General features: G+C 37.9%; 1 protein-coding gene across 2 annotated transcripts; it reads right to left on the bottom strand.

The window, feature by feature from the left end:
• Positions 1–627: 627 nt before the first annotated feature.
• On the bottom strand, positions 628–6,314 carry LOC133728140 (protein SEEDLING PLASTID DEVELOPMENT 1). 2 transcript variants are annotated; one of them, XM_062155549.1, is made up of 9 exons: positions 5,617–6,312; positions 5,068–5,282; positions 4,426–4,576; positions 3,226–3,417; positions 2,637–2,799; positions 2,308–2,543; positions 1,995–2,174; positions 1,781–1,903; positions 628–1,120 (listed from the first exon to the last, which is right to left on the bottom strand). In XM_062155549.1, exons 1-9 carry the CDS (start codon positions 6,052–6,054, stop codon positions 791–793), a joined length of 2,028 nt encoding a protein of 675 aa, XP_062011533.1. In that variant the 5' UTR covers positions 6,055–6,312; the 3' UTR covers positions 628–790. The 2 variants fall into 2 exon arrangements, with proteins under 2 accessions (XP_062011533.1, XP_062011534.1); XM_062155550.1 differs by lacking the exon at positions 628–1,120 and adding an exon at positions 1,141–1,702 and having other exon boundaries at positions 5,617–6,314.
• Between the last annotated feature and the right edge of the window lie 6,643 nt (positions 6,315–12,957).

Below are 12,957 nucleotides of genomic sequence, written 5' to 3'. Positions count from 1 at the left end.
CAGAGGAAAATGCCAGACTTGATATAACATTTACAAAGCAAACCTTTTACAATCAGCTCCTCCACCATTACTGGTATCAATATTGTTTCTGTAATCTGCGTCTGATTTTCCTCCAATACCAGCCTCAGAAATTGGAACAAACTTGGGTGCTCCTCTTTGGCTTCAGTAGCCCTATTATAAAAGTTTGCAGATATCGCGTGCTTTGTAAAGTCCTGTCCTGTTGTATATATATTATCAATTTTCATTTGCGACGGTAGTTTTCCAGGGTCACACAGTAGCTCCTCGGAGCTAGCTGGATAATCACCATGAATGCCAATCATTTGTCGGTTGTGCTGTTGTACTTATTTACTTAATACTTTAGTATCCGCAAGCATGCATAAAACGACACTATGATGGCCAAAACCTTAACTCTTGCTCAATCAAAAGATCTTCGACTTAATTTGAAATTATCGACTAATAATGCCAAAAGGGGCGGGGGGGGGGGGGGGGGGGGGGTGGAGATATTCGTAGGATCATCGTGCACCAGTTCCATTGTTGCCTTTCTTCATTCTTTCTTTTAGCTAGTATAACCTAATAAGATTTAACTCATGTGAACAATGATAGAAAACACATGGGAAAATAAGGATACACAGGCCAAATATAGGCTCTAAACATTAACTCTTTTAAAGGACATCAGTAACGCAGCAAATATATTTTGTACAGATCAGGCATTGCCACAGTGCTCACAATGTGGCCTTTGAATATGAGCAAGAAAAGGTACCAATGCTCTAAATTGATCACATCTGACTCACTAATCTGGAAGCAGTGGTAACCTTTCCACAGTGGGAAGTGAACCATTCGTGTTACCATTGGTGCCCAGAACTTCATCAAATTCATCATCATCATCATCATCATCATCATCATTATCGGTTCTTTTGCTAGTATGATTCTCTTCCATCCTTGTGGTATGAAATGGAAGGATACGGAGACGCACATCTGCCTCCTGATCGATTCTTTCTGCTTCTAATTTGTACTTGCGAATAAGGTCAATCTGAAGAGACATAATGTGGGGTGGCCTCGGAAGAAGTTCTACAGGTTCCCCTTTTGGAATTACAACCTGCTCAATGGCTATTCTTGCCTCCTGTAAGAGAGTATTAAATGCAAAATTATTGAACTAGGCATTGATTAAATCAGGTGTCCCGAGGGACTATTAATGGACGAACAATCCCGCAAACCTTATTTATATGCAACATCACAAATCCTAGCTCACCAGGGCTTTACCACTTATTGAAGATGTCCTCATAGTAGAACACTCCTGTTTATCATGCTAAAACTTTGCCTCAATTGGGTTGTGGGGGAAAGGAAAAGAATAGTACACTTTTTTTTTTTGTTGTTGCTTGTCATAGCAGGCATATGCCAAATGTGAATAGTAAAACACCCGGTAAAGAAACCCAATCTAGCTAACCTAACTATATGCTGTGTATTATCAACGATTTCTACAGAGGTGGTAAATACAGGGTTCGCCCTGTTTTGTTTCTTGTTAAGTCACAATTCATGGGGAGTTAAAAATCAGAAGAGTATGAAGCTTGTCAAACTAAAGCGCATGTTTCTACCCAGTATCATCAGATTTGGGAATTCAATTTAATGTACTTCACAACTCTGTTGGCTTGTGTCAGCTGATTATGCAGAACTTCATGATGGGAAAAGAGCATTCATTTCTTGCCTAATTTAAGAAATCAATAGAAATTAGAATCACAATAAATTTTCTGAAAATGTGGAGGTTGACAAGGTCCATAATTACCTCAAGAGCATCAACCTTCTCAGACGATTGCATATTGTCTACTGGTCCATAATCGTTCAAACCACCGTAATAATCATTCAATAATAACCGAAATGCCTTTTTTATTTCGACCAACGCGCTTGTCTTGAGAAAGAGAAAAATCAGTGGTGAAATCACAATGATTATCGAGTGTATAAAACTAGCAAATATACTAAGGTAATGAAATGTTGATTACCTTAGTCACATAAATGGGTGTACCATGAGATCTAGCAGCAGCCTGAATCCCGGGATTTTTCTTGAGCTTGGATTGCATGGCGAATAGTGCATCTGCCTTGCTGATATCATCTGTTAACTGGATAGCAGCCTCATCCATCTTCAACTGTTTTATCCCTTGCATCACAGTGGCTTCTAGGATCTAAAACAACTGCTTATATTGTAAGTCTTGTATTCGAAAATTACTAATATAAACAGACTCCCGAGAAGTGAGCATCAGCAAAGTTTTAATTGACATCAAACTATTGTTAATTTGCAAGGTTCTGATGTCTTACCCCATAAACAAATAATCGAAGTTCCATCCCTTCATCCCCGGAATCCACTTGCATATATGGAGAAACCTCAGGAGTGAGATCATTATAACCATATCCTTTCTCACTCATATTTTTGGCATCTTCTGTAACATTATCATCTTGTTCATCCCAGGAACTGGAGAGCAAATTTTCTCTTACAGTAGTTTCTTCTGATCCCTGAGAGTTAATTTTGCGAACTTCGAAATTTGGGAAACGACCTTCACCAACATAACATGAGTTTCAGATTTAATTCGCAATTATGGGAAAGGGAAACAAAACAGGACAGGTTTCTCTTCTCCCAAGAAGCATACCTGAGAGGATAGCATCCACTGTTGTTTCTAAGCTAGGATGAACTCTTAACTCAGTCTTTGAAATTATCTCCACCCCACAACTAAATGTTGCAGGTCCTTTCCTTTCTAGCACTGTCTTTTGAACCCCCCTCCGGCTGGCCTCTTCATCTCCTAGTGTCACACTCTAAAAAAGTGAAGGTAATAATGTAAGTGAACAACAAAAATAACTTCAAATTATATATTTAAGTGTAAGGAATAAACAGAAATCAAAGAAAGGTTGTATGAACTAGCACAAGAGATTGCTACACTACCAAACTTTAGAACAACACAGAGGTCCATAAGATCAAGCTCATCAATCAAGAAAAAAAATACAAAAACCAAACAAAATGAGGAAATCAAACAATCCACAATTAGAAAACAAACTAATTGTTATTGGTGTATGAAATTCTACAAAATTAAGTTAATACAAGAATATAAAAGTCCTTTTTAATATGCAATGTTGCCATGCCAATGTTGTTGAATGTAGTATAAAGGGAATGAAACCTAACATCTATACTATCCCATGGCATATGCAGTAGATTGCAATTAAATGTTTCTATAGCCGCCTCACCTGTACACCTCCAACAAGCATTTCCAATGAAGGATTCATTATCAGATTCTCAATGGTTACTCCATGAGCAGTGGCCACTAGCTGGATTCCACGTTGTGCAATTGTGCTTGCAGCCATTGCTTCAAGTTTAGTGCCAATTTCATCAATTACAATCACTTGTGGCATATGATTTTCAACAGCTTCAATCAAGACCTGAATAAAAAATACTTATATAGCATGAGAATCAATTAGTGGTGGAAACAAAATGTAAGAAAGAAACTTATTCAAAACTAGAATAAGAGAGGCTATCAATCAATACTGGAAGCATGATCTGATCATATCATGTTACTGGGAAAACAGAAGCAAATAGCTATTTATAATCAGACCAAAAGAAAATGGCATACAATGTTCAGTTTCCTACGAGCACTAAGTATCGGCATGCAACTTTTAACAGTCATGAAATTTTTAAAAGTCATGTAACTATTAATAAAAAATGGCATACAATTGTGGAAGGATCTATATAGCATTTTCAACAGTCATGTAACTTTGAAAGCACAATGTAAACCAGTCTTCCTCTGTAAATTACAAACGCATATATCTTTTCGGTTTTATTTTTTTATCAAAAAGTATATAGAAAATCTAGCCAAAAAAGGATTGGTACACACTGGGTGACTGGGACTAAACACAACTTCACACACATATATAGTCAGAGACAGAAAAAGAAGGAAAGAGAGGATATGAGCAGAAGAATAGCATCCTTGTAGGTACTTTCTTGGAATTAAGTAAACACTGCCACAGAATCATGATGACACAACATTTAAAGATATTTCACCTAAGTACCCCAGCATCCAACAGACATTCAATTCCTTCCTCTAATACATATACTTTCTAATGTCTAAAAATCTCACTGCTAGAGACGCTTTATATGGTTCGAAGCAATATGTACTGAGATATTGAGGATTAATTTGTGATGAGTAAAGTGTAGAACTAGTCCTAGAATAGTCAGGAATCAGGTGTTAGGTTGATCTTTTATACTTTCTTTGTTGTGGGTATGTTGTAGAGCTATTTAAACCTCCATTGGGAAAAGAATAACCCACGACATTATTCTCTAGCTTCATCATGCCAGTAAAAAATCTAAAATAAATAGAATATAGGATTTTTCAGACAGCAAGACTTATTTAAGAAGTATCAACATCCAACAGTTTCGATCACACGGTTCACCTTATGTTGCATATCAGAGATAGGGACTTGCATTCGCCGAGCATTGCCTATTCCTGCATGGGGTATATCACCATCCCCACCAATCTCATTGGAGGTGTCGACAATCATCACACGTTTCTTATGATCATTTGCAAGCATCCGAGCTATTTCCCTGCAAGTTAAAGTATCATTGAAATCAGATTGATACTTATCAAGAAGTAGCAAAAAACTGCGTCGTCTGAGATTACACATTGAATACCATTTATAACAATTTAACAATGGAACCGGAAAGCTTTGTTTTGGTACTTCAGGGGTATTGATTATGCATCGCCAAAAGATAAATCCTTCCTACTAAACTATATAATTACTGAAGAAACTAAAAAAAAGGCCTATAGCACTTTCCCAAGAATTCATTTGACACTTGTGGCAAATATAAACATATCATAAAGTTCCTCATGGAAAAAACCAACTGTTGAATTGGTGAGGAAATTGCAATGCAGGATGCATATGGAAATTAAGTCAAGCTTTTTACTTTTTAGCAAGTTAATGTTGTTAATGTAGCTAGATTAAAGTTACATGGACTTGCATTTTTCCTGCATCATACTTTTACTTTGTTGTAACACGGTGACCTCAAGTCAAACGTAACGAAAGGGACAAACTAACCTGATAATTGTTGTTTTTCCTACCCCAGGAGGCCCAATGAGCAACAAAGAAAGGCCATCTCGAACCAAATCTCGCAGCAAACTAGCACTACCCGATATTGCCCTACCAACACGACAAGTCAGACCAATAATGGCACCCTTTCGATTCCTAATGGCACTAATCCGGTGCAGTGTTCTGCTAATGCCTGCTCGGTTGTCAATGGCAAAATCACCCACCTACAACAAGCAGCTACAAGTGCTAAGCATGGTGTTCCCTTGTATAATCACTTTCAAAGAAACAATATTATGATTCATAACTCCAACACATTTCACCTCTCTAATCCCTCCCTAATCCCTCCCAATGCTTTGTCAGTGGTCAAGGAAAAATCTTGACTCATGCTAAAATCAAAAAACCATATTCATTTATGCTTTTCATTACTGGCCCAGCAATAAAAACTCATCACACACTAAAATCCACACAAAAACCATCAACCTAAAACTCCCACCACACAAAAATTTGACCTTTATCCAAGTCAATTCATCAAACACTTGGTGGGCACGAAACTTTTACCTGAGAAGTAGCCTGTTCAAGATCCTGAACCGTAATCAGATTCTCCGACAACACAAAGTCGCCGGAGGGAAACCGGGCCAGCGGCTTCCGGCCCAAATCCATAACCACTTCAATCAACTGATGAAGCTCCGGGTGCTCCGTCACTCGCTGCCGCATTTCCTCCGGCAAAAGGGCCAAAAGCCGGCCCAGTTCCACGTCGAAGTCTTCCTCCTCCGGTGAAGAAGTACATGATGAAGTTAAAGAACACAAACAACCTAGAACAGGCCTTGAATACCCAGATGGAATTTTGGCGCGTAAGTGAGGGAAAGATGGGTTTGGTGAAGATTTAAGGGGAAAAGATTGGGTCTTGCATTGGAATTTGGGAGAGAGAGGTAGGATTAGGGGTTTGGGGATTGAGAGAGGTTGGGGGTGAAAGAGATGAACACAGTTGGAGAGCATCTGTTTTTTTTTTGGAGGGAAGAGTAGAAGCTATGCATAAAGTGGGAGGCTGTGATCTTCCAAGTTGTGCTTTTTCTGTTTTTGCTTGAGGAATTTAGGAGGAGAAAGGAGAGGGAAAGGTTTGAAAGGTGGATGTGCTAATTTTTATGCTTTTGATTCTTTTTCTTACATGGGGGAATATACAGATTCTCAGCCACTGTTGACTAAGTTCAAAACAAGAACATCTCTTATCTATAGTTCTATTAAATTCGGAAGAATATATAATTTTTTTCTGGGGCTTGAGTGTAATCTCCACTCAAGTTTAAGCCCCAACAATTTTCGAGTTAACACTTGTGCAGTTACTATCGGAGAACACGGTGGGGCTCATGGGTCCGGCAGTACACTAACAGACAGAAGGGAGCAATACTAGTTAGAAAAGGCCATCGGTGGATGCTTGCGGGTTCTTCAAGATGGAAAACCTTGGGACCAGCAAGATCTATCCACTCTCATTAATTTGCATGCAGTCAGTTACTGGATTAGAAGTTGGGCTCTTAGAGTGGGTCGCTCTTCAATACGTCGCCATCATGGACCCGGATATGGGTTCATTCATTAATTGATTCACCAATCTCCTCTCCAATCATGGACCTAGTTTGGGTTCATTAAATTGGCCATCGAAAGTTTCCGATTGGATTATTGCCAAGTGTCCGATGTGGGCCTTGGATTGTTATGTGATTGGTCAAGTCTCTAATGTGGGACTTGTGACCCGATTTCCAATGTGGAATTGGGTTTGTCAATTAATTCCACGTGCATACCTAGAGCTAGGTTGCACGTGAGGGGGCGTGTTGGAGAGGAAAGATCCCACATTGGAAAAGTGACAAAATATAATATAACTTATAAGTGGGTGGCTCTTACCTAATTGTACTGAGACATTTTGTGATTAAAACCCAACACCTAACGGGTGGTTAAGTTGGGACAGTATCGGTACAATGGTGGGTCACGGGCCACACTTGTCGCTATGTAACATGGTATCAGAGCGGGTCCTTTTCCAATTGCGTCTCCACGTAGGCACGTATCATGAGCCCAAATTGGGGTTCCTTGTATTGCCATCGAAATCTTACCAAGTGTCCAATGTGGGCCTTGGATTGTATTGACCAAGTCTCCGATATGAGACTTGTGTCCCAATTTCCAATGTGAGAATTGGATTAATTAATTTCACGTGCAGACCTAGAGTTAGGTTGCACGTGAGGGGGCGTGTTGGAGAGGAAAGATCCCACATTAGAAAAGTGACAAATAAAATATAACTTATAAGTGGGTGGATCTCACCCAATTGTACCGAGGCCTTTTGTGATTAAAACCCAACACCTAATGGGTGGTTAAGTTGGGACAGTATCGATACAATGGTAGGCCACGGGCCACGCTTGTCGCTGTTTAACACTTACATCGTGGGACCTTGGTTGAGAAGCAGCCTCTCTCTAGCCTAAACTTTCTTTGCTAAGGAAAAAATAAAAGAGCTTTTTACCAATAACTACAAAATGAAACTACTATTTACCAATAGCAGACTCCAAAACCAATAGTCCATGCGGCCAACAATTGAAATAGGCTGTCAGCCCATTTTATAGAAAAAACACTCAAATATTAAGAAAATTATGAAACATGTCACTGAGACTCACATAACCCATTTCTCCCAAAATCAGAACGGTTCCAAAATCGAAACCATCCCAAAATCCAAATCCTCCCTAAATCGATCTAGGGCTCCGACGAAGGTAGGGGACGAAGCAGCTGGCGGAGCGAGGCAGCGAAGCAACCGGCGAAGTGAGGTGGTGAAGCCGCCGGCGAAGGGAGGCTGCGAAGCCAACGAAGCAAGGCTGCGAAGCAACCGGCGAAGTGAGGCAGCGAAGCGAGGCTGCGGAGCTAGACGGCGAAGCGAGGGCACAACCCCAGAGGCGAGGCTTCTGCTATGCTAGGGCTTGAAGGTCAGTACAGAAATTTGTAGTTTCTGAAGGTCAGTAGCTATAGTCTAATTATGCATTCAATCTTGTCGAAATTTGATCATGCTTAGTAGCTTTACCTGAGAAATTTTGGTTGAGAAATTCTGAGGGTCAGTACCTTTAGCCTCATGTTGTCACAGGTTTGGGCATGGGTAAGCTATAATGACCTTGTGTTGTTTATTTTTTTTGCAATTTGGTGGAGCTATATTGATCTTAATTTGTTTGTTATTTCTGCAGGACTCAGCAACATTTTGTTTGTAGGTCAGTAGCTATAGTCTGATTATCAGTTTTATATTGCGGGTCAGTAGCTTGAGTTTTGTGTTTATGTTAGTTTCTTATGGGATTGGTGGTGTTGTGTAATGCTTTAGTTTTGTGTTTATGTTAGTTTGACAAAAAAATTGTTGCTTTTTGTGGTTATGTGTTCTTGCAAGTTCATGGATTAGTTGCAAAATTTGCTGCTTCTATCTTCTACTTCCTTTTATTTTTTCTTTTCCAATTTTTATCTTAGAAAGAAATGGAAGAAACTATAGAGATTATTAGAGATTAGGCTCCAAGTTTAGTGACAGTTCTTATGTGTTTGAATGCTATGATTTTTGAAGAGAAAGGATTAGAGTTGTTTCAACATATTTGAAGAGAAAGGATTAGAGTTGTAATTTCCAAAGCAGTTTTGGGCACACTTTGTTATCCCTTATGCTCTGTGTTGTCGGTTGACTTACAAGATGGAGCTAATGAAAGCAATGCTGAAGTGAGCAAATGCAAGAAGGCCAGGCTAGTATACTACTGGGGATTAGTACACTACTGCGCGTCAGTATACTACTGAGACTAGTATACTACTGGGGGTCAATATACTACTGAGGGTCAGTACTCCAAGAAATCCTGCTGGAGAAACTTCTTCACCATGAGAAGAGGTGAAATTCAAAGCAACTTGTATGTGAAAGCAGCAAAGCCAGAGATAAATGATATAGTGTTCAAGTTTCATATTGTAATATGTATAAATAGTTTTTAGAATTATTAAATAAATGTGTTGTTTCTAAGAAAAACAAAGACGGAATATAGAAATATTATTTTTTTCATAATGCTACTGACATTCAGCAGATTCACATTATCAAACCCATAAGGGCAGATTTGTAATTTACTTGCCAATAGAAATAATTCAAAAAGGGATGAAATCTGACCGCAAGGTATAATACCTTGCGCATGGGCCTTTCACACTAGCTCATGGGAATTAAAAAAAACAGGTCTGCTGATGGTAATTTATGGGCTAAAAGTGTAGGTAGTGGTAATTTGCTAAAAATAAAAAGTAACCTCATACATTTTTATTCTGGGTTCATAACTCGTTAGGCAAATTTTATGAATTATGAGTCTATGAACCAAAGTTGTAACTCTCTTGATAAAAAAAATGGATGAAATATTTGTTTGCATGAATGAATTTAAAATTTATATATCACAAGCTCAAGCTCTGCAAAACCCACCACCTACGGAGAAGGCCGAAAGCTTCATATTTAACGCCATTGGCTGACCAAGCGCTCTTCTGCCCTAAGTCAAGTTTCTTGAGGACCGTTAGCCTCATCCTTTCATTTGCACGTGGTGATTCCATGTTAGTGTTGTTGTTGGCCTGCACCAAGCTTCTTGACTACCACAGAGCGCACGTTTCTGGTTAATTTCCATTGATTGAGGTTTATTTTTGGTTAATTAGTTCAAGAATCAGAACTATATTGAGGGATAGTATGCCTAGTCATGAAAAACCTGGTTCTAGTATCACTGTGTACATGTTTCCTATTGTCATCCTCTTTTGGGCCTATTATGAGATCCTTTTTTTTTTTAGAGCAATTCTATGTACACATCCCCTTTTTATTAATACACACCCAATAACTTCTTTTTGCCAATTTTTTTTCCCATTTTTCCTTTCCTACCCTTTCTTTTTCTCCCTCATCTCTTTCCCCAACTGCACATGTTGTCTGTAACAACTCTCTCTCTCTCTCTCTCGATAACTCTCCCTAATTAGTAATGGTTGATTGATACCACAGCTTGGAATTTTTAAAAATGTGGCATTTCTGTTCTAAGACACTCTAAAATGAACATTACTATTCATTCTATATCTCTAAGCACTAAATCATATTAATCAAGCATTGAGCACAGTGGGGAAGAGAGAGAGAGAAGCTTGAGACGGATGCTCTGTTTTACTCTAACTCTACTCCACAGTCGAGTTCGTTGCCGTTTATATGTAAGACGTCTTTCTTATAAAACGATAAGACCTTTTCATCACTCGAAAAATTGCCAAGGCCTTTCCTTTTCCGTTCTTCTATGATGAAAGGTGCGACCTTTGATGTTTAAACTTTAAAGGTTCGACACCAGAGAGAGAGAGAGAGAGAGTTGTTATTGCTGACAACAAATGCAGTTGGGGAGAGAGACAAGGGAAAAAAAGGAAGGGTAGGAAAGGGAAAATGAGGAAAAAATTGTCAAAAAAAATTATGAGGGTGTGTATTAATAAAAAAGGGATGTGTATATAGAATTACTCTTTTTTTAAAAGAAAAGTTCATCGAGATTGAAATCGCTTAAGAGGGCATCCCAATGGGGAGCATACAAAGGCCAGAAATGCCTAGGTCTTAAAACTAATTAAAGTAGAACAAACTAGAAGATGTACTACATCAACCAGTTGTTCTTGTACAATAAAAACTCAGTTTTGGAACTTTTCTAGAAGCACTAGCAAATTCTAAAAAGAAGCACTAGAAAAATGAGATGTGTAGATAAAATCTTAGATAAAATCCCTCGAGGGTCAATAAAAAGTATATTGTGGATTAGTAATGTGTTTTAAGTTTACTGAGAGTAATAACGTGTTTAAGTTAGAATTAAGAGTTTAGAATTTTATTGGGTGTCACCAAAATATTTATTGAGAATTGAAAGTCAATAGCTTCAATAAAGAAATAAACTAATTGGAAAGAAAAGATTTGTAGAATTCTATTGGGGCGGTATCACCAAAATGTTTATTAAGGGTTAATAACTTCACTAGGGAGAAATAAACTAATTGGAAAGAAATGTGAAAAAGTAACAGGGATAAAATCTCTGATTATAACAATATAACTTATGAGTTAAGAACCGAACTTTTAATTCACTCTAATATCTCAGGAAAAAATAAATAAATAAAATGGGTCGATAGTGGAAGACAGACAAACATGATCATATATAATGGTTTTCAAGAAGAGTTGTAAACACTTATTTTGAACAAATACGTGAATTAGGTAGCATGTGAGATGGATGAGACGAAATCAGAAGAGCGTGTGTGGTGTCATACGATTCTTACCATGCTTTAATTAGTCTTTGTTATTTATGTGACCCAGGAATTTCTAACCTTCTGAGTGAGTTATGTTATAGCAAACTGCATGCATGCCAGAGAGATTCTAGTACCGGGGGGGGGGGGGGGGGACATTAATCTGTTTTGTGCCTCTATATTGCATGCTTCACACCGACAACCGTGTGAGTAGATGGTAAAGTGTTTTAACTTTCACATGGAAGTCTATATCTGATGTTATTTCACACTGACTTTTGTGACTATTGTTATTCCATTAACTCTTGTGGATCCATACTTATTTTACACGGCTTTTTGTACATATTGTCAATTCATACATATATCTGTGGCTTTATAAAATCTGTGTACGTTAAATCTGTGTGAGATACTTGTTTTGCTAGTAGTGTGATAAGCAATCTATTAATGCACAACAATGAATGGCCATTTGCCTTACCTTGATTGCCATCTTCATTACTTTGATTGTCAACTATTAGTATCTATATATGTTCCTTAATTAGTTGTCAATAACTTGATCTTAAGATCTTAATTGTATTGATTGTAATTGCTGACCTATAGGATCTAAATTGATCATTAGTCTTATACTGTACTTATTGTAATAGCAGATCTTTAGGATCTAAATTGATCCTCAGTCCTGCATTTAAGTTGAAAAGCATCATGAGAAATCAAGAAACATTTACTCCCAATCTTCTTTACCTTAGAGCATCTTTAGCAGATTCTCTATTTTGGTTCCTTAGTTATTTTGGAGAGCATGTTTAGCTTTTGATATATTTTAGCAGCCGCACCAGACTCCTAAGTGGCTCTCCATTATAACTTTTAGCTATCTCGCTCCTAAATATAGAGAGCGAGATGGGACTATTTATAATTTAATACATTCCTTTTGAGTTATTTTATATAATTGATAAATACATTTAAACTATTTAATCTTCACTTAAAAAATAATATAAATTTAAAACTAGCTAAAGTAGAGAGCATTGATACAGATGTATTTCTAAAGTGGTTAGCTAAAATAACTTTTTAGCTACTTTAGCTAAAATTTGACTAAAAAATGGCTAGCATTGCTAAAGATGCTCTTAACCATAGAAAACAGAAAATCATATATCTGTTTAAGGAAAACTGAAATTAGGAGAGAATTGAGTCATGTTTTCATTGATAATAGGGGTCTCTTCATATAGAGGATTACAAGGCATAGAATCAGAGTTGTACAAGGAAAGATAATCGTACAATTAATCGAATATCTATGAATATCTCTAATTCAAAACCCTATTACAAGTAGGTCAAGTAACCTAGAGTTTGGGCCAGACACATATTCTAGATTTACTTAAACATTCCCCCTTGTGTCGCCCAAACGTGGTGCTCCTCTCGTTGCCTTATTAAAAACCTTGCCGAGTAACAAAAACCATATGGGACAAAAATAACCTCGGTCGAAGGGGAAAAAGAGCACAACACACCCTTCACGTTTCGAGACCATACATGTAGACATCTCCCTCTGATGTCTGCATCTCCCCCTGATGACTACGGTCATGGGAGTTCTGATAACTTCCGCAAACGATGCTTCCAACATGTTTCTCGAAAGTGGAATTTAGGCAATGACTTAGTGAGCAAGTCTACCACACTGTCCTCAGATCGAAC

Source organism: Rosa rugosa, chromosome 2 (genome assembly GCF_958449725.1).
Source record: "Rosa rugosa chromosome 2, drRosRugo1.1, whole genome shotgun sequence".
Lineage (NCBI taxonomy): Eukaryota > Viridiplantae > Streptophyta > Magnoliopsida > Rosales > Rosaceae > Rosa > Rosa rugosa.
The sequence above is the reverse complement of the archived record's forward strand: the minus strand, read 5'-3'. Positions and strand labels throughout refer to the sequence as shown.